Raw genomic sequence first — 21,391 nt, 5'->3', positions numbered from 1 at the left:
CTCATGGTGCTGTCTAAGGAGCTGGCTCTTGGCAGAGATGCAATCATCAGCCATTGGCATTTCACCTGCTGCGTGATGCGGTCTCCAAGCCGGTGCCAGGTCTGTGTGCATTTACTTCTCATTTCCAGTACTGTCACTTACTTTGTCCCATTTCCTGAGGTGGCAGCAGCTGGAGCTATTTATGCTTCTCTAGCGTCTTTCATCCAAGGAAATCAAAACACTTCACGAACCTTCGTTACGCCTCAACCAGAAACCCTGTGGGGTAGGTGAGTGTTCACTCCTGTCGCTAATGAAGTGCAGCCACCTCTGGGGTGGGAGAAGCAGTTGAGTGGAGGGTGCGTCAGGGCGGAGCAGGGGGCAGGGCCACGGTCCAGGCACTGGGGCCCACAAAAGATTAGTCCAGCCCTGGGGGTGCTAAGCACCCCACCTATTTTTTTCAGTGTGTTCTTGAGCCCCAGCGTACCCATGGATTCAGCACCTGTGCTCCCAGGGGCTGGTTTGGATCTAGTTGTACGGACAGCGCATCCTCCTTAGCATTGAGCATAGGCAGGACTCTTTCCTAAGGGAATTCCAGTGGAAGGGAAGGAAATTTTTTAATTACCCTGGGTCCTTTGTATTTGCACACAAAGCAAAAATAGTGCAAAGGCCTGTGAAAAACCCCCAAGGAAAGCAGCCCTGCCGTTTGCACATCACTGTTCAGAGAGGCGGCTTGATTGCCAGTGTAGTTCTGTGAAATCACATCCTGACGTAAATGCAAGAGGAGACTGGAGAATCATTTAACTTCCCTCCTTTGCACTCCCCTTTTCTAACCAGTCAGTGCCGTGTAACAGCAGCGATGGGTTGGTACCGGAAAGGAGGGAGGATAGAGAAATGAGCTTACGTCCATGCATAAATCTTGAATGAAAGCTAACGATAAGAGAGCCCTGTGGGAGCTGTTCACTTCTTTGCAATTGGTTCAGCTCTTGGGGAAGAGGCTTGCTTCAGAGCTGAGCGTAATGAAGTGTGTGAAGAGGCTTTGTAGAAGGCTAAATGTGCCCAGTTTGCGTCTTGCTCTTGATGAAAAAAGAAAAGGAGTACTTGTGGCACCTTAGAGACTAACCAATTTATTTGAGCATAAGCTTTCGTGAGCTACAGCTCACTTCATCGGATGCATACTTGTGGAAACTGCAGAAGACATTACATACACAGAGACCATGAAACAATACCTCCTCCCACCCCACTCTCCTGCTGCTAATAGCTTATCTAAAGTGATCACTCTCCTTACAATGTGTATGATAATCAAGGTGGGCCATTTCCAGCACAAATCCAGGTTTTCTCACCCCCTACCCCCATACACACACAAACTCACTCTCCTGCTGGTAATAGGTCATCCAAACTGTCCACTCTCCTTACAATATGTATGATAATCAAGGTGGGCCATTTCCAGCATAAATCCAAGTTTAACCAGAACGTCTGGGGGGGTGGGGGGTGGAAAAAACAAGGGGAAATAGGCTACCTTGCATAATGACTTAGCCACTCCCAGTCTCTATTTAAGCCTAAATTAATAGTATCCAATTTGCAAATGAATTCCAATTCAGAAGTTTCTCGCTGGAGTCTGGATTTGAAGTTTTTTTGTTGTAAGATAGCGACCTTCATGTCTGTAACTGCGTGACCAGAGAGATTGAAGTGTTCTCCGACTGGTTTATGAATGTTATAATTCTTGACATCTGATTTGTGTCCATTTACTCTTTTACGTAGAGACTGTCCAGTTTGACCAATGTACATGGCAGAGGGGCATTGCTGGCACATGATGGCATATATCACATTGGTGGATGAGCAGGTGAACGAGCCTCTGATAGTGTGGCTGATGTTATTAGGCCCTGTGATGGTGTCCCCTGAATAAATATGTGGGCACAGTTGGCAACGGGCTTTGTTGCAAGGATAGGTTCCTGGGTTAGTGGTTCTGTTGTGTGGTATGTGGTTGCTGGTGAGTATTTGCTTCAGGTTGGGGGGCTGTCTGTAGGCAAGGACTGGCCTGTCTCCCAAGATTTGTGAGAGTGTTGGGTCATCCTTCAGGATAGGTTGTAGATCCTTAACAATGCGTTGGAGGGGTTTTAGTTGGGGGCTGAAGGTGACAGCTAGTGGCTTTCTGTTATTTTCTTTGTTAGGCCTGTCCTGTAGTAGGTGACTTCTGGGAACTCTTCTGGCTCTATCAATCTGTGCTGGAAATGGCCCAACTTGATTATCATACACATTGTAAGGAGAGTGATCACTTTAGATAAGCTATTACCAGCAGGAGAGTGGGGTGGGAGGAGGTATTGTTTCATGGTCTCTGTGTATATAATGTCTTCTGCAGTTTCCACGGTATGCATCTGATGAAGTGAGCTGTAGCTCACGAAAGCTTATGCTCAAATAAATTGGTTAGTCTCTAAGGTGCCACAAGTACTCCTTTTCTTTTTGCGAATACAGACTAACACGGCTGTTACTCTGAAACCTTGCTCTTGATGATGGGTTGTGGCTGGATTTTTTCCATTACTCCCCAAAAAGCAAGAGCTGTGTTGGGCCCCTCTCTTCTCAGGTTGCCACTTGCTGTGGTGGTTTGGATGACTTTTGGAACCTAGCTATGATGAAATGGACTGAGACCCAACAACTCATGCCACAGAGAGGCCACCAGCCTGGAGCAGCTTCACTTTACTGCTGAGCTGGGTTGGATTAAACCTGTTACCTAAAACAACACCTAACTCCTATATAGAGCTTTTTATCAGTAGATTTCAGAGTGCTTCACGGTCTCTAAAGGTCACAGAGATTGAGCTGGATCTGGATTCAACCAAGCAGGATTCGGGGTTGGCATTCTAGCCACTGGGCCACCCTTTCTCCTAGAGAAGTAAAGTACCAGCGTCCCCTGAGCCATTTGGTCTGGCGCTGTCCCTTGTTTAATTTCCTTTTCAGATCTACTCATTGCTCAACTTTTCTCTTGACAAAAGCAAGGGGGGGGAAACCATAAAAAATTAATCAGAGAATCGATGGCCCATCTCGCGCCGAGACTGTGTCGAAATGAAATCGCATTCAGGCTAATGGCCCTAATTAAAGATGTTATTACACAGAGGAAATAAGGAGGAACCAGTGATTAGTGGCAGTGTTTCCTACCCTCATTAAATTGTCCATTCGCCTGGTTTGCTTGTGAATGAGGGTTTCTAAGGCCTGTTCAAAACCAGCTCAGCGACTGGCCCGGGGAGACGCTGGGTAGGAAGTGGCCTGCCAGTGCGACTGTCTCATGAGAGCGCAGTAGATTTGGGTGAGGGGTCTCTGCTCAGAGGGGATGTGGTGAGGGAGCACACACAGGCATTAGCATCTCCTTGGGCTGCGTGATCTAGTTCAGAGCCCTGCGTGATGGCTGGGTGTGTGGGATGCAGTGCAGGCTTCTGGATGGGACACGATACCAAGGTCCTGGCCATTGGTGATTGCACTGTCTGGGGGGCACTGTCTCCCCACCCCCATTTACCGGACTGGGAGTGGGTGGGGTGGGGTCTAGGTCAGCCCCCTGACGGAGCACCTTCCTCAGTGAGGGAGATCTTCAGCTCTAACAACGGACACAACCAGAGGGGAAAAGCCATCCCTGCACCTTCCCCACTGCCCTGTCCTCCCCTGCTTGGCCAAAACTAAGCTCCCCGCCCTCAGTAGCAAAGACCCCAAAGGCGGAGTTTGCATCTTTGCTGTTTCCCAGGTTTTTGTTTTCTAAAATCCCCAGATCCTCAATATTCATGGTTTTAAAAAAGAAACGTGGGTCGTGTTCTTCCCCACAGCTTGATCTCGTCCTTCGATCTGGTAGTGCCGTCTCTTCGAACTAGCGAGGAGTGTTATTTATTTTGAGTGGCCCTGCACATCTCTGACACGCTTTGGCTTCTGTAATATCTGGGAGAAATATTCCAGAGACTCCCTTGATAATGCCAGCCTTGTCAGTGAGGCAGTCAGGTGTTTTTATCCTGTCAGGTTTCAGAGTAACAGCCGTGTTAGTCTGTATTCGCAAAAAGAAAAGGAGTACTTGTGGCACCTTAGAGACTAACCAATTTATTTGAGCATGAGCTTTCGTGAGCTACAGCTCACTTCATTGGATGCATACCGTGATGCATTCCACGGTATGCATCCGATGAAGTGAGCTGTAGCTCACGAAAGCTCATGCTCAAATAAATTGGTTAGTCTCTAAGGTGCCACAAGTACTCCTTTTCTTTTATCCTGTCAGTTCTTTATTTCCAGCTTTGAAAGCTGACAAAACCTTTTGTAAGTCAGGTTCCTTGTTTTCCTCAAGTATTGCTGGATGGGCTCCAGCCTAACCGCTTCCGGGTATTCAGAACTCCCTTCCCTGGAAGATGCCCTTCCATTGGGAGGAGGTGATGGATGACTCTAGAGCCAGCCCTTTTAAGGGGGCGCCAAAGCATAAAACAACTAGATTTGGGGAGCTTGTGCCCTGCGGCTATTCTCCCACCGATGTGCTTGAGAAAATGGTTGTTAGCTCAGCAGCCCGAGCCCCACGAGCCTGAGTCAGTGGATGTGGGCTCGGAGACTCACTGCAGTGGGTCGTCTTTTGCAATGTAGACGTATCCTGAGTGTCTGAATGAAACACTGAACAAGCATTGTTAACGTTCCCATTAAGAAGAAGACCAGCTCCAAGTGTCTGTGCTCATTATTCCCAATCCTGAGCATCATGGTAGAGCCTAGGGACCAGCTACAACAGAGGAGTAGGTGGTCCTGATCCCAAAGTGCTTCCAGTGTAAATCATTCACGTTATCTCTCCACTCCAGATGCCCCTGATCACACTGAGCACTTCTCTTTCCACTGGCCTGCTCCTGGCAATCACAGAGCAAGGCGCTGTTCTCCTGTGTGAAGCGGCGTGTCTTGGTCGGACAATCTTGTAGTTATAATTTAAAAAAAAAAACCACCCCCAGTCAAATGTTGTAATTGATTAAATGACCGCCCACCTAGGACATTTCAGGGGTCCAAGGAGGAGGACACCTGGCTGCCATGTGTAAAAACAGGACTGTTCCAACCAAATTGACATGACACATTACATTTTACATCACTGGTGTCTCAGTAGACTTGTGCAAGGCCCCACAGGAGGGCTGTGGACAGTGTTGAACCTGGATCTGCCATGGCCCAGGCTAGCACCCTAACAACAGGACCAGGCGTCCCTTCCGCCTGCTTCTGATAAAGGCCCCGATCTGCAAAGTGCTTGTCCATTGACTTCAATAGGACCTGTCATGCTTAAAGTTACACACGTGCTTTGCTAGACAGGGGCTGTAATCTGTTTGCCCATCTCAGAGGGAGGCACAGTGCATGTTTCCCAGCTATCACACTCTGGCTAAGTGGGTTCCCTTTGAAAATAGTAATCCCTCCACAGCCCCGTGTTACAGGTGAATCTTCCCTGCATCCTTTTGTCCTACAGGCATGTTAGCTATGCTACTTAATTTAATAAATCCAGTTAGTCCTGGAAAGCACTTTAAGGATGAAAAGCACCATGGAAACACTGACAAATCTTATTATTCTTCAAGGTTTTCACCCTTTTTCTGCTAAGCAGAGCTGGGTGAAAGGGGCAGGCTTGGCAAGTTTTGTAGAAATCTCCATTGTTTCGCTCTCAGTCGTTTCCTGGCTCAGAACCATCGCTTTGTGCAAAATTCCACTCTCTGATCTGAAAAGCTTGCCTGTAGTGTGAATTCCATTTAATCTGAAAGGAACAAGAAAAAGCCAGGCCAAGGAAATCTTTTTGTACCAGTGTGTTTGCTCGTCTCCTGCAGGTTCCTCCCAAGCGGAAGGATTCCCACCTCCAGCAAACGCACGCTAACCTTTACTCTTCCTTCAGGTTTCCTAGAACAACGAGTTAACACTCGCTGCTTGCTTTGCTAGACGCATCGAGGCCCCTTCTGCCATGACAAGTTGGGCACAGCGGCTGAGCCTCTCTCTTCCCAGCGCTTGGAATGAAATGTTTATCCCACCCTCCCCCGGAAAGCTCTGATTGGAAGTGACACATCCATTAAAAGCAATACACGTTTAGCCCCCGTGCAGGATCTTCCTTGGGCTCGTTGAGTAGGAGCATAGTGTAGCGACAACATTGTGCAGCCAGCCTGAAAGCGACGTGGAGCAGCAAGTTTGTTAGAGCCGATTTGCAATGACTTGCCCCGGCCACAGTTAATGTCCTGGAGACGGTGGAGCCTCTCGGTAGCCTGCTTTCTTTGGCTTGCTTCTGTAACACTGCTGCAGCTCAGCTCCTGCGGCGTTTACTGGCGGAATAGGGGGGTTCCTGGTAAAACGTCAGCCCAGTGAATTCCATCTCCCCTGCCTGCGTTCCCACTTCACCTAGCCTCTGCGGTCTCACCTGCAAAATGGGGCTAATGGTACTTGCCTGCCTGCCGGGCCCCTTGGCTTGCACAGCCTGTTGTGAATATACAGGTGAGCTGCGTCTCATCACTATCACAGGCTCGTCCTGGAGTTTTCCAGCTTGTCCACATGGAGCCAACGCCGTCCTCCTAGTGCCCGCGTGCCAAGCGCCCTCTTTTAAACCCCGCTGCTCTAGGAGTGCCTCCTACAAGCCGCTCGCTTCCTCTTTGCAGCTGCAGGGTGTCTCGGCCGCCCGGCCCCGCAGTTGTCGGGGATGGGGAATGGACACTCCTGGGGCGGGGACCTTGCCTTCAGATGGGTTTGGTCAAGTGCCACGAGCTCTGTCGCTGATCGTAAAGTAATGGGCCCAGAACAGTCCTGCGCTGTTAACGGTTAAAGCCCCTACTTCCTGCTTAGAAGTAATGCACTTGCCAAGCAGTGTCTTCCGTTAGCTTGTCTCCCTCCGCAGCAGCTTTGCTGTCGAGCCAGTGACGTGGGGGGAAAGACTTTTGCTCCCATGCAGTTGTGCAAACATGGTAACTTCACACCACTACAAAGCAGGCTACAGAAGGTGCAATCCAGCTGCAGTTCACTCCCACAGCTGCTGGGCCAGAGAAACCAATCTTGGGGCAGCAGCTTTTCATTCTGCTCCTCACCCTCCAGGGGAAAGACCCTGTCTCCAGCCCAGCCCCAGGACATTTCTGCTGAGTAGGTTGGCATCTATTGCCCAAAATTGGCGTCTATTGCCCAAAAGGCTACAGACTTGGCTTTGGGCTGGGTCCACTGTGGACTCATCCAGAGATTTTCATTAGGGCCAGAAGGTACCATTAAGCCTGCATAACGTAGGCCAGAGAAGAGAGAGGATGCTGATGTGAATCTAAAGGTTGCTGGGAAGACCCCAAGATCTCAGTTCATCTCCCACGTCTGCTACCTGGCCACAGAAACTTGTGGGACGTATTGTCCTCACCAGTGGTCTTCATAAACTCTGCCCTGTGGTAGCTGACCAGCCATGGAATAGACTCTGGGCTGCATTGTTGAGCCCACAGATGGCTACAATTTTAATTATTCTATTCAAGTCCCCTGTTCGCTCTCAGCCTAATGCGCTGCAGCCAAACCCCGAGACTCTCCCTGAAAAGCTGCTGTCCTCTCGGCCAACAGCAGCCACCGACGGTGCTGAATACTTGAGAAAAAAACCTTTTTGGTGGACGTGGCAAATTGATTGCTGAGGGGTAGTAAAACCAAGCTCTGCATGCAGAGGAGCTTGACAGGCATGACTAAATCCCTCCTTGGAATAATCCGTTGTGTGGAACTCGGCGTAATTCTGCACCCTCTCCGGCACTGGAATCCACCGATTCACTGGTTCCCCAAGGTTTATCATCCACACACGCAGCCCAGTTATAGCCTGGGAAATTGGCACTGACTCTAAATCCTACTTTTGTCCTTAAATTGTTGTGTTCTGATGAAAGACTCTTGATTCAGGAGCTCTCAGAGAGTTAATCACTTGCCATTTCCTGTTGCCTTTTAAAACGTTCCTTGACACTGAATTATGCCTTGGCCCAGTCCCTTAAATCAGCGATTCTCAGACTTTCAGGCCTCGTGTACCTCCTCGAAAGCTCAGCAGTCCGTGGTGCCCCTCCTCTGTCGCTGTAATCACTGGATTGCTAATGAATTGCCAGCAGTGGCAGAGCTTGAGAACAGCTGCCGTAAGCAGCATGGTCGCTGTGTGCATCGCTGGGTTCACTGCACGATGACTTTAGCAGATTCTTGTGTTTATATACAGTTTTGCACTCACAAAACTCGGTGACCATCTCTCTGAGAAAGGGAGGGTGTTGCATTTAATGGCACCTTGCCTTGTGCTGTCTCCCCCCATGTCATGGGGTCATCGCTCATGCTGTGTGTTGTAGACTTGGCAGCTGACAACCTGATGTATCTGTCTTTGCATTTGAGTCACACTCTCTAACTGCTCCTGTCAGCCAGTCTCTCACACCCTGACCCTGGTGATAATGAGGCTGTCGGATTCAGACAAGCGTGGCATCAGATTCCCATCCGTTCCTCGCCCGCACGCCATCGTGCGGCTCGGGGAGTGTGTTGGCTGGGCTCCGTATGATTACCGGGCCTTTCCCTTCCCACCGGGGCAACTAACCAATTCATTAAAAACACTGCTGGACTCTAGACCTTGAGTGTACAGATAGCAGGGCCCAAGGGAACAAATCGTGAATTTGTGCTGGTGAAAGGAGCTGCATCCTCGCCCCTCCCCAGGCTGAAGGATTCGTTGTCGCCACAACATGGGCAATAACATGCTGAGTGTCTCCCCCACAGCTCCCTGCCAGCATGTCTCAGCCCTGCATGGCAGGGGGAGAGAATTCCATCACGGTGGTCCAGTCGCTCCCTGGCCGGCCCACTGAGACTGCAGCGTGTAGTGAGGAGCCCTTGGGAAGTCCCAAAGAGCGGGATTGGCAAAGGAGGAGCCTGCTGCATCCCATTCCATATTCTCAGGAAAGGGAGTCAGTGATCAGGTGAGCTGGGACCCAGGGGGTGGATGGACCAGCTGACCTCCAGAAGGAAAAGAGGGCAGAGAATGGAAGCTGTCGCCCTGGGAGGCAAGGGGGGCAAAGACCCAGCCCTTCCCCTTCTTGGAGCTCTGCACCGGGGAGAGGGGTCTGCAGGGTCAGGGGAGACAGAGTGAAAGTGGGGAGAGAATTGGGGCGGGGACAGAGCTGGACTGGCAGGATTGGAGCTGGTGAGCTAGGGGATGTTGGTGGGTGCAGAAGGCTGCGGGGAAGCGGGGAGGGCAGAGAGGAGGCAGGTTAGAGGTAGAGGGCAGACGGAGGGGTAAGGGGTAGTGGCGGGTAGAGATGGGGGCTCTGGTGGGGGCACTTAGTGTCCAGGACCATCCACGTTCCTTAAGGCCCCACAATGTTCCCCACCCCCACCCCCACCCCCCCGTAATTCAAGCACTGCCTAGCAGCTGAGTCTCTTGTCTAGTACAGTTGAGTGAAGAGTCTGTCACAGGCCAAACCCGGGCTCTGCTACACCACCCATGCAGGGCTTGCTTTGTGGGCAGAGCTCAGGACCCCCGGTCTGTACGGCACCAGGCACACCCGAGTTGGAAGAGCGCAGCCTGGCTCTGCCAAGAGCACTTGGAGACAGGCTGGCAGCTGTCTGGCTCGGCCGGCTTGCTTGCTATTCACCTTTCCTCCTGATCGAATACCAGGGCACTAATAGGGCAGAACATGCTCCACACTGCTGTAGGCCAAACACAGGAGTGACACCAAATCGGATCAATTTTTTCCAATCCAGTCTGCCACTTTGGCAGTCTGTCTAGATCCGTCTGTCCAGCTTCTTAGATGGCACCCACCACTGTGCTATCCTGTCCGCTGGCCTGGGCCTCACTCCCCTGACCTGGGCCCCCTAGACCTGTGTCTACCCCCACTCTCCTGGACTGCACCCCCACCCCCACCCCCGTCTCCCCAGTGTTTGTGGTTTGGAGGGAACTGCTCTCATTTGAGGCTGAGCTCAGACCAAAGTCCTGCTTCCAAATGGCCCCAATCTCAGAACTGAACTTGGAAGCTGTAGGTGGCGGGTTCCCCAGCCTGCTCCCCCTGCAGCCGGGGTTTACCCTAGACTGATGCGGGAGGAGGCAGCCGCGCTTCAGCCCCGTGGGAGACAGGAAGCCCCCGCTGCCTTTGCCTTTCACCCGTGGTTCCTGAGAGCTATCAGCCCGGGGAGGCTGGCACAGATCACTTCAGCCTCGGGTTTCCAGGGTGCAACCGCCAAAGAAAGGGAATTTAGTAGAAAAGGCAGAGTGCAAACGGGCTCAGGGCCTGCTCTCTGAACCCCAGACGGACTCGACTGTCGGCCCCAGGGGCCCCGGCCCCTGGAGCAGGTTTGGAAGACTTTGCCTGCTAGCGCCCCATGACATGGATGGGTGACCTCTGGCACATGTGTGGGAACTTCCAGTGACTTTGTGTTTCTGTGGAAGGCTTTTACTTTAGGGAGAAGGGTACTTGTTAGCGGGAGCTGTGGGGTAACGTGTAACTGCTGGCAATGCACCGCGTAGCTCTGGGAGAGAGAGCGACATGCAGGCGCTGGCCGTCTGGGGAGATCAGTGGAAGGCCGGGAGCTGGGCAACCATCAGCCCCCCGGGCAGAGGGGCGGGTGACGTGGGCCCCTGCCCAGAGACGGGTGATGGCTGGAGAGCTGGTTGGGGTGGACCCCGGAGTGCGGGGTATGGGTGCAGTGACGCCAACACTGGGACAGGGGCAGTGGCTGCTGGTTTGGGTTTCCTGGGGTTGCTTCAAAGGGGCTGGCCTGGGGGAAGTGCTGTATTAATCCGGCTGCCGCCCCGTAGGGTTCCTGAGACTCCGGCAGGGGAAGGGGTGTCAGTGACTGGAGGTGCAGCTGGCCCTTGTATGCCGGGAGCAGACTGATGCCCTTTCCCCACGCGACTCTGCCAGGCCCGGCAGGACGGTCACAGGGCGATTCCTCCCCAGTGCGTCCGCTGCAAGGTCTTCCATGTCTCCAGCTCCATCTAATGTCCAAGAGGGGCATTGCTCATCGTGCGAGCCGGGTGCCCCATACGCAGGGGTCTCCAACCTTTTTACGCCCAAGATCACTTTTTGAATTTAGGGGCAACCCAGGATCTATCCTGCCCCTTCCCCAAGGCCCCGCCCCGCTCACTCCATCCCCCCTTTCTCCGTTGCTCGATCTCCCCCACCCTCATTCACCGAGCTGGCGCAGGGGGCTGGGTTTGGGAGGGGTGCGGGCTGTGGCTGAGGGGTTCACAGTGTGGGAGGGGGCTCCGGCCTGAGCCTGGGGCAGGGGTTTGGGGTGCAGGAGGAGGTGAGGGGGGTGCAAGCTCTGGGAGGGAGTTTGGGTGCAGGAAGGGGCTCTGGGCTGGGGCAGAGTGTTGGGGTGCAGAGGGGGTACGGGGTGCTGGCTGGGGCAGGGGTTGGGGTGCAGGAATGGGTTTGGGTGCAGGAGGGGGATGGGATGCTGGCTCTGGGAGGGGGGCACTTACCTCGGGTGGCAGCACAGCGGGGCTTGGCCCTACTCAGGCACATCGGCACCTCCTCCCCATCACGAGCTGGGCCACCCTGTCAGCCAGTCGTGCACCACGTGGCCACGCCACTCCCTCCAGCTAAAGGGAAAAGGGGTTTGGATACCATTGCAAAGGCTTGAGTTCTTTTTCCTTCCTTTTCTGGATGGTTAAAAATATTTCCAGGGCGGTTGTTGCAACGGGAGTCACAGCAATAACTCGGCATGGAACCCTGAGCCCCCCAGACCTGGTTACGGCTGTAATAGTGAGCAAGGGTTTCATTAACCTTGGGTCCATAAGACACCCCCCCATTTCCACCCAGCCCAAGGCCTAGTGTGGCTGCTGGGAGCACTCTGCCGTTAGCCTCTTCCCTGGCTAGAATTCACCGTGGATGCCTGTCCCATGCTTGTGCTCTCATTTCTGATCCTCAGACGCTCTTTGCTTCTCACCCATTAATCCGTCATTGTTTTGCTGGCCGAGTCGGGGGCAGTGGCTCCGTCAAAGGCCTTTTCGAAAGTGAACCCTCCACCGCTCAGCAAGGGAAGAGTTTGAGGGGTTGGGCTCTGGGCCAGCTCCTGTGGGTAAGAAGTGAGAGGTCGCACCGAAGTCTCCAGAGTGAAAGCTGCAGCTCTCCTTCCCTGCGGCTGCCTCCCCTGCTGGAGTCTCTCTCACGGGACTGCACTCAGGGCTTGCTTGGCAGTAATGGACAGACAGAGTATTTGAGGCTGCTGGATACAGACAGACCCTGTGGTTGTCCCTGGCTCCAAGACTGATGGACACAGCCTGTGTGGCTTAGTATCACCCTACAGCTCTCGGCCTGCCCTAAGCAGCCTTGGACCGCCCGATGGACTGTGCCACCCCACCTGTGGGACAAGCATGCTGCTGCTAGAGCAGTGACCCCGCGGAGGACAGCAGTGGTAGCATGTGGCGGCTAGGCTCTCAGCTGCGATGTGGCGGGAGCACCTCCCAGCGCACCAGCACGGTGGCTCAGCTTTGCAGCCGGTGCACGGAGCACTGAGAAGGCGGGTGCGCTTGGGAAGGGCAGGGTCGCATCTGCTTGCGCTGCTCAGGTCAGTCAGTAAATGACGGGAGTGTTGTCGTTAGCGCATGCAGGGAAGTTGGCAAGTTGTGTCCCTCACCCCAAATACCCTGATTTGTCTGTCTAACCTAAAGCCGGAATCGGACTGCACAGAGTAATGACCGAGGGAGGAGAGTCTACACGTCTGTTTATCTTATACATTGTTTTGGGGGCCCTGAAACGGGCACTGTTAGAGGGGCTGGAGTGCATCATGCCACACAGCACTGGAAAGAGAGGCTCCCAGTCTATTACCATGGAAGATGCAAGTTGTACGGGTGATCTGGACAATGATGCCGAGCAGACAGAGCGCTGCTCCCCAACCTGTCTGACAGCATGGGGTCGCCATCCGAGATCAGACTGAATTTTCGACCGTGCTGTACTGTGCTGGCTGCCAGCCTCCATGCAGGTCGGAAGAATTAGAATCCCAGGGTGTCCGGTTTCAGAGAGGCAGCCGTGTTAGTCTGTATCAGCAAAAACAACGAGGAGTCCTTTGGGCATAAGCTTCCGTGGGCTAAAACCCACTTCGCTGGATGAACCAACCAAGACCACCGCTGTCCACTGAGGCCAGCGAAGGCAGTGCTGCTGCATGGCGTGTCTGACCCACACAGAGCCTTCCCTGACTTAGTGCTTGTAGAGAAAAATCTGATCGTTTTGGACAAACGTCCCATTTCAGTATTGTTTTCTTGCTATGGTCTTGATCCTGCACACTTTACTCACCTAAGTACTCTCACTGAGCTCAGTGGGTAAGTAGGTTCCTGCTGCTCAGCTCCTGTTACGCTACATCCTTATTGATCCATGATTATAACGAGAGCCGGTGTCCCGTGAATACTGGTGAGTTGGTCTAGGGACTAACATCCACATTATTTTTTAAATTTCGGTAATAACCTCCTAGAAACTGAAGCATTTTCATGATTTTTTTTTCTTTTTAAATCTGAATGTCAGCCATGAAAACAGAACCACCAGCTCCGGTTAATCATTTCTGCTCTTGGTCAGCTAAGGGGGGCGGCAGGTCCAGCCCCCATCAGGACAGGACTGTTGTTGTTTGTTATTTCTCCACATATTTCCGAGTGCACCGTTGGCGTTTCATGCCATCAGAGAACCATCTGGAGCTCTTCCCTCAAAAGGCTTGACTCGCAGAGGGAAAGCTAGGCTAGGCAGCACTGATAAGAAGTCAAGATGGTCAAAAACACGAACTCCCCAAGGAAAACAAAAATCTGATGATAGGCCCCTTCTCGGCGGGAGAATGACTCTAATTCCAGCCCAGCCCTTCAGAGGGAAGTGAGATAAAACCTGGTTATCGAATGATTCTTGGATGCAAGACATTAATTTCAGCCTTTAAAAAAAGCACAGGAAGAATAGCAGGGTAATAAGCATATGACTCAAATGGCCTTCAAGGTAGAAATTGATCAATTTAGTTTTAAAATTCTTGTTAAGTGGCTACAGGGGCCCCGAGTTCCGAGTGACTGTTATTAGACTGCATCAGAGGCAGGCTCAGAGAAGCAGAGGAGAGAAGCATAGGTCCATCAATGGCTATTAGCCAGGATGGGCAGGGATGGTGTCCCTAGCCTCTGTTTGCCAGAAGCTGGAATTGCGTGATAGGGGTTGGATCACTTGATGATTCCCTGTTCTGTTCATTCCCTCTGGGGCACCTGCCATTGGCCACTGTCAGAGGACAGGATACTGGGCTAGATGGACCTTTGGTCTGACCCAGTGTGGCCGTTCTTATATTAAGCAGTCGTCTTGGCTTTATGGCTGCACCCAGAGCAGGAACAACCTGCCAGAGACTGCATTCACTAATCTTTAGTAGGGTCTGTTAATACATCAGTGAAGTGCCCCACTCCTCTGGGAATCAGCAGCCATCGGGAATCCAGCCCAGCTGCTCTGCCCTCTCCTGAACAGAGTTTCAAGCAAAGGTCATAGAGAGACTTTGCCTGGTACAGAGATGAGAGGGACCATGACATGGAGAGATGTGTGAGTCCTGGCCTGCCAGGGCCGGCTGTCCGAAGGCTCAGTTGCCCAGTAGTCGGCACAGGGGCTTGTGAGTCAGGACGCCTGGGTTCTGTTCTGGCTGTGATGCTGCTGGTGTGTGAGAGATCTTGGGCAAGTCAGACAGGATGGTGATGAGGGCAACAGCAGTACTGAGAGAGCAGATGCCTGTGCTCGGTTCCTGTCTGACCCGTAGCTAACACTGGCAGAGGGAGGCGCGGCACTTGGGGAGCCTGGGATGGAAGGTGCTCTGTCTATGACCCACTCCCAGAGGCGCCGGGGCAATTTTTACAGTGCAGGCGCTGAAGTCGGAAACCGTATGTTAAGGTTGTTAGTACTACTTCCCGCCAGGGGGTGCAGCAGACTCCTAGTTCCAGCAGCTGTGCCCCCTGCTGCTGCTGCCTTGTCTAGTCAGCATGCAGAGGAGGAGATGCTCCTGGGGAGGAGGGTGAGGGCTGCCCTCCATATCCCTGAGAGAGAGGAGGCAGCCGCTCTTTGCAAGCCCTCTCCCAAGGGCCATTACCTGTAATGGATGCTGGCTGCGTTGCAGGCGGGTTGTATGAGCTCTGCCATTTCCCCCTGCAAATCCTCTGGGTGCGAAGGCATTTGGAATCCTGCTCCAATCACTCATTTCACCTCTTAAACAAACCAACCCCAAAGCCTCCGCCTCCATGGGTTATTGATGGGAAATGCAACCTAGATGGAGCTATTATAAGGGTGGGGGGGTGTGCATAACTGGTTGGAAAACCATTCACAGAGCGTAGTTATCAGTGGTTCACAGTCATGCTGGAAGGGCATATCGAGTCGGGTCCCGCAGGTATCGGTTCTGGGTCCGGTTCTGTTCAATATCTTCATCAATGATTTAGGTAATACCATAGACAGTACATTTATAAAGTTTGCTGATGATACCAAGCTGGGAGGGGTTGCAAGTGCTTTGGAGGATAGGATTAAAATTCAAAATGATCTGGACAAACTGGAGAAATGGTCTGAAGTAAATAGGATGAAATTCAATAAAGACAAATGCAAAGTACTCCATTTAGGAAGGAACAATCAGTTGCACACATAGAAAATGGGAAATGACTGCCTAGGAAGGAGTACTGCGGAAAGGGATCTGGGGGTCATAGTGGACCACAAGCTAAATATGAGTCAACAGTGTAACGCTGTTGAAAAAAACCCGAACACCATTCTGGGATGTATTAGTAGAAGTGTTGTAAGCAAGACACGAGAAGTAATTCTTCTGCTCTAGTCCATGCTGATATGGCCTCAGCTGGAGTACTGTGTCCAGATCTGGGCACCACATTTCAGGAAAGATGTGGACAAATTGGAGAAAGTCCAGAGAAGAGCAACAAAAAATAATTAAAGGTCTAGAACACATGACCTGTGAGGGAAGATTGAAAAAATTGGGTTTGTTTAGTCTGGAGAAGAGAAGACTGAGAGGGGACATGATAACAGTTTTCAAGTACATAAAAGGTTGTTACAAGGAGAGGGAGAAAAATTGTTCTTCTTAACCTCTGAGGATAGGACAAGAAGCAATGGGCTTAAATTGCAGCAAGGGTGGCTTAGGTTGGACATTAGGAAAAACTTCCTAATTGTCAGGGTGGTTAAGCACTGGAATAAATTGCCCAGGGAGGCTGTGGAATCTCCATCATTGGAGATTTTTAAGAGCAGGTTGGACAAACACCTGTCAGGGATGGCCTAGATAGTCCTGCTATGAGTGCAGGGGCCTGGACTAGATGACCTCTCCAGGTCCCTTCCAGTCCTATGATTCTATGAAAATTGTTCCTAGACACCCTTCCCCTCAACCCAGCCTCCCCGCCGTGCAGGGTAAGTGTGCTGAGTGTGTCCCTGCTCTCGGCAGCCCTGAGCCTTAATGGCAGGGCCCAGCAGGGTCTATCTTGTTAGCATTCCTGGTGTCTGCAGTCAAAGAGCCGCTCTCCAAGCAACAGCAACGTGTCCTTGTTGATACGTGCCCTTGCAGCCAGAAATCTGTCTTTTTCTTGTAACGATTTAATCAGTCCCCCAGCTGTCCTGCCCCTGTAAATCAGAGGCTGCACGCCAGGGGGTGCTCAGCTCCACAGGACTGTGTTACATCACTGAGGGCAGAGGGAGATGCTGAGACTTACCCAAACTTCTTCCAGTAGGTTGTGTAGCCTCGTTCATCATGGCTTTAGGAAATGCATGCGCTATAGGGGATTGAGTCTGTCTCCCTGCAGGTCCCCCAGTAAGATGTTAAAGGGATGCTGTGTTTGATCTTAGAGGAAAGGCCACAATCATGTGAATAGCAAAACATGGCAATCAGATAGCACGTGTGTATGAAGTGAATGGATCAGATGTCTCCCACCGCCAGGGCTGGGCATGTTCCCCGGGTGGCAGGCCTGGGAAGCGGGTAGCTTTGTGAACTGGCCCCACTGCGGCCTGCTCCCTCTTGGAGCTCCTCCGTCCGGAATTCTCTACCCATGCTGTGCAGCCTCTGTTCTCTTTCCCTCCTAGGCATGGCTGACCGAGATCCATGAATACGCACAGCAAGATGTGGTCCTCATGCTCCTGGGAAATAAGGTGAGTTGGGCCCGGCCATGTAGCCAAGCTAGTTTCCAGGCAGTCACGCTGTCTCATTGCCAGTCAGGACCAGGACGCCCCCCCGCCTATGGGAGCTCCACCGTAATGGGCATTAACCATCTGCAGATGTGGTTTCAAAGCCTAACATTGGCCTGAAATGTTGGGGGCTCTCGAGAGCCCAGGGATGCCTTCATCTCGAGCTGGCAGGAAATCCGCTTTGTTCTTTATGCTCCGTGAAGCAGGCATCACTCAGAGCTGGGGAACCTCCCCAGGAGGCTTCTGGTGCTGCTGGGCCCTCAGCAAGGTCTCTTAGCAAATGTAAGCAGGAGAATTAGGTTATGGGGGATGCAGACTGGGCTAAATGTCCAGCAGTGCCCTGCCCTCACTGTGCTGCGGCATTTGCTGGTCCAAGGGCCTGACCCTTACCAGTGATTGGGCTCCCTTTCTGAGTATCCAAATTACCAGCTGCGTGAGTGACCCTGGGGTGAGGTGGCCAGTTACTGACATGGAGGTGAGCGGGGTCCTGTGTCTGGGGAGGTCTGTGTTGGCAGAGCCCTGTTCATCTGACTCAGCTGGTTTGCAAAATTGGGATGTGTGATACTGCTTGGGGGAAACTCCCGTTTTTTCACTTTGTTACATCGTTGCCTGATGTCAGCATGCCCAGACCCTACTGTACAGAGTTAGTGATGCTTAGGGCATCTATCACCTCTTTGCTCCAAGGATCTTGAGGCACTTTGCAGACACTGGGCCCAGTCTGCTAACAGATTTTGCTGGCTTCCACTGTGGGGGGAATGTGGGCTGCAAGCCCCTGTACGCCGCTGTAGTGCAGGCCCTTACTACAGTGACAGGGGGCGTTTCCGTCGCTGTATTAAATCCACCCCCTGGTCAATGGAAGAATTCTTCCATTGACCTAACGCTGTCTACAGTGAGGTGAGGTTGACCTAATTACATTGCTCGGGGCTGTGAAGAATTTTGCACCCTGTGTGAGGTAGCTACTTGACCTAAGTTTAGAATCCTAGACCTCATAGATCCATAGTCTAACCCACTGCGAAGATCCAGGATTTATTGTGCATAAACCTTCCAAGACAGACAGCTCCAGCCTCCTTTGGAAAACCTCCAGTGAAGGAGCTTCCACGTCCTCCAAAGGCATCTGCTCCATTGGCCGACTGTTCTTACAGTTACGGAGTTTTTCCTGAGATTTAATCTAAATACTATAGTTTGAACACGTTGCCTCTTGCCCTGCCCTCTGTGGCAAGAGAGAACAACTTTTCTCCATCTTTTTTATGGCAGCCTTTCAAGTATCTGAAGACTACGATAGATGTCCCCCCTTAATGTCCTCTTTTCTAGAGGCAGCCCAGGTTGGGTCTGTGAGTTATTACTTGGCCAGTGTTTGATTCTTGGGTGCCTATGAAATGAGAGGTGCTTTCCATGGGTAGGCTCCGGAGGAACAGGGGCATGTTCAGTATGGAACACACAGGCCTGTTTGGAGACCTGCTTTACTGAGCTGCTTTACTGCGTTTCTTCCCTAGTCTACAAAGCGGGTCCTGAGTGGGAGGAATGAAGAGGTGTCCGTAGAGCCTGGCTATATGTCAGTCCCTGCCTGTGGGGATCCATGATCATGCTTCTCTGAGGGTTGGTTCAGCACTTGCTTTCCCTCCTGAGCAGCGGAGATCCGGACGGACAGATCCTTGCCTTCTCTCTCTTTAGTGATAAACATTGGGACACCTAAACTGTGGTCAGCCGCCTGGCCAGGAGTCAAAGGGCCAAACCCGACTTGCTCGTGAACTAGCATGGATCCCAATCAGCTGCATCCTCAACCTGGGCAGCTCCCAGTAAGACCAGGTGCCCTCTGGATCCAAGCAGCCTGATGCTTCTCTGGCTGCTCCACTAGGTTTGCTCCCCTGGGTTTGAGAGCAGGAGCTGTGCTACCCAGAGCCAGGCACACTTGTCACATTCTTCTCTGATACCAGACTCCAATTTTATTGGCCTGAGACTGTTCCCTCCTTCATGTCATAAGAGTTGATTTACAAGAACATTACAGAAGCCCTCCCAGGAATAGTGAATTGGAAGCAAAGCTTCGGGAATTAAAAGAATCGTTCTTGTCTTCATTCAGATCTCACTTACAAATCCCGCCTTAGCCTTTCCGTTCCCGTTACCAGGGAGGGGGCTGCTGCCGGAAACAAGAGGCCAACTCCAACACAGTGCTGGTTGTTTCCGCTAACCTAAGTGAATTACAAACACTTCTTGACAGGTTTCAGAGGAACAGCCGTGTTAGTCTGTATTCACAAAAAGAAAAGGAGTACTTGTGGCACGAAAGCTCATGCTCAAATAAATTGGTTAGTCTCTAAGGTGCCACAAGTACTCCTTTTCTTTTTGCAAACACTTCTTGTTTATTGCATCGTGCCAGCAGCTGGATGATGAGTCTGATCGGGACCTGCCTGCATCTGCCTGGGTGTGCATGGACCAGTGGTCTATTGAAGGGCCTCTCTTGTTCGTTCCGGGGTGTCTCTAGGAACTTCTTTGAAGTGAATACCTTTGTGAGCCTGTCTGGAACTCGCTGAATTTAATTTCTACTTCAGCCTACTCTTCCACACCCTCAGGGTACATTGCTGTCCACCCCTTACCCCCATGCATGGCTCCTTCCCCTTTATCTACAGAGCAGTGACCTGGCGATTGACCTGGATTGATTGTATCTTTGCTGGGTAGGGATCAAACATCAGATGTGTGCTTGTTTCCCTGTTGAATCGGTTTAGGGCAGCCCTGCCACTCCATCCATTCACTGCAGGAGACTCCTTGGACAAGTGTGGCTTTAATCTCTCTCCAGGGCTGAAGCCAAGTGTGCGTCGATTCATTACTTAGTTCTCCAACTCGATAATTCTAGTCTTTCTGCCCTGCTATGGAGCCGTCATTCAAGGATCTCAGAGCATTCAACAGGCATAAGTTAATGCTGTCTCCCATCCCCCCTGCGACACCGGGAAGTGTTCGTCTCTCCGTGTTATAGACGGGAAATTGAGGCACAGAGTAGCTAAGTGGATTTGTTCAAGGCCAAGTTAATGACAGAGCCGTGGATGGAACCCAGGAGTCCCAATTCTCTCTTTTGCTCTGCGCATTAGACCATATGCCCCCTTTCCTCGAGCAACAAGTCATGGCACAGAAATCGCAGCCTTAGCCCTCCTTGTGCTTTCCCGGCTCCAACAACTCAAGCTGATCTCCCCAGCGCGTGTATGGGAGAAAAGACACCACCTCCTTTGGCCCAGCTCTCTTGTCAATGAAGTGAAATGTGATTTACTGGTGACGCTGCGGGGGGCGGGGATGCTGAGTGACTGCACTATTCATGTCTGTGTCAGCCCGCGCTCCTTAGCTTTGCCGGACATTGCTCTGCTGATCCATTGCAAATTGCTCTTTGTTGTTATCGCTGCTAGGTGGATTCGACCCAGGACAGAGTGGTAAAAAGGGAAGACGGAGAGAAATTAGCCAAGGTACGTGTGTCCTCGCAGCCCAAGACTTTGCCCAGATAAATTAGCTGCTGCTTGCACTTGCTTGGGAAAGTTGCATTTACAGTTAAGCTATGAGGCTACAGCCGCTAAACTATGAGTCTCCGGGGCTGAAGGCTGGTGCAGGGGCCAGTCTGTAGTGGGAAGGAGCCTGCGCAGTGCTGCCTTGCATGGCCTGGCTTTTTCATTTCTTGTGTTTCTTTCCCCTCTCTCTCCTCTCCCTTCTCCCGCTCTCTGCCTCTCCTTGTGCTTTCCCAGCCCCTTCTCACCCCGCACGCTGCTCACGCTTCACTGCCTCGCTGCTGTTTTCAGTGCTTGGCAGAATAACCCTCCCCCTCCTGGTATTTTTCCTAGCAAACCCTCCTGTCCTCCCAGGGTTTCCCCTAAAGGCCACGTTCCCCTCAAGACCACTCTCTGGCAGAGTCCGATTCCAAAGCCTCTGTCACTTTGCACGTCCGGAGTCAGACGGGTTTGTTAGGGACTGTGTCTGGAGCTGGGCTCTCTTGTACCAAGCAGACAGCATGAACCCGTGGCCTGTCCTGGGCCACTGATGGGTCTTGTACTGAGACGGGTCTTGTCTTGCAGGAGTACGGAGTGCCCTTCATGGAGACCAGCGCGAAAAGCGGCTTGAATGTCGACTTGGCCTTTACGGCCATCGCAAAGTAAGTTAACTGTCCTACTGCTGCCTCTCCTGTTGGAATGCAATCTGCATCGCTCCCAGTTTTCCGCTCCCTTCCCGCACTGACACAAAACGAGTGTTCAACACTGAAACAGAAACCACAGCCCGCCATTGCATGGCATTATCCTCTATCTTAGCATGCCACGGTACAGCGTGGGTCAACTAGCTTCACCCCCAGCCCTCCTCTGTCACCAAGAAATAATCACAGCCCC

General features: G+C 52.0%; 1 protein-coding gene across 2 annotated transcripts in view; it reads left to right on the top strand.

The window, feature by feature from the left end:
- RAB26 (RAB26, member RAS oncogene family) overlaps positions 1–21,391 on the top strand; it is a 214,952-nt gene that overhangs the window by 188,736 nt on the left and 4,825 nt on the right. For both annotated transcript variants that reach the window (XM_048868329.2, XM_048868328.2), the window contains exons 6-8: positions 16,941–17,006; positions 20,429–20,485; positions 21,086–21,162. In XM_048868329.2, the coding sequence (XP_048724286.1) occupies positions 16,941–17,006; positions 20,429–20,485; positions 21,086–21,162 (200 nt within the window). The remainder of the gene's footprint in view (positions 1–16,940; positions 17,007–20,428; positions 20,486–21,085; positions 21,163–21,391) is intronic.

Source organism: Caretta caretta, chromosome 10 (genome assembly GCF_965140235.1).
Source record: "Caretta caretta isolate rCarCar2 chromosome 10, rCarCar1.hap1, whole genome shotgun sequence".
NCBI classification, from domain to species: domain Eukaryota; kingdom Metazoa; phylum Chordata; order Testudines; family Cheloniidae; genus Caretta; species Caretta caretta.
The sequence above is the reverse complement of the archived record's forward strand: the minus strand, read 5'-3'. Positions and strand labels throughout refer to the sequence as shown.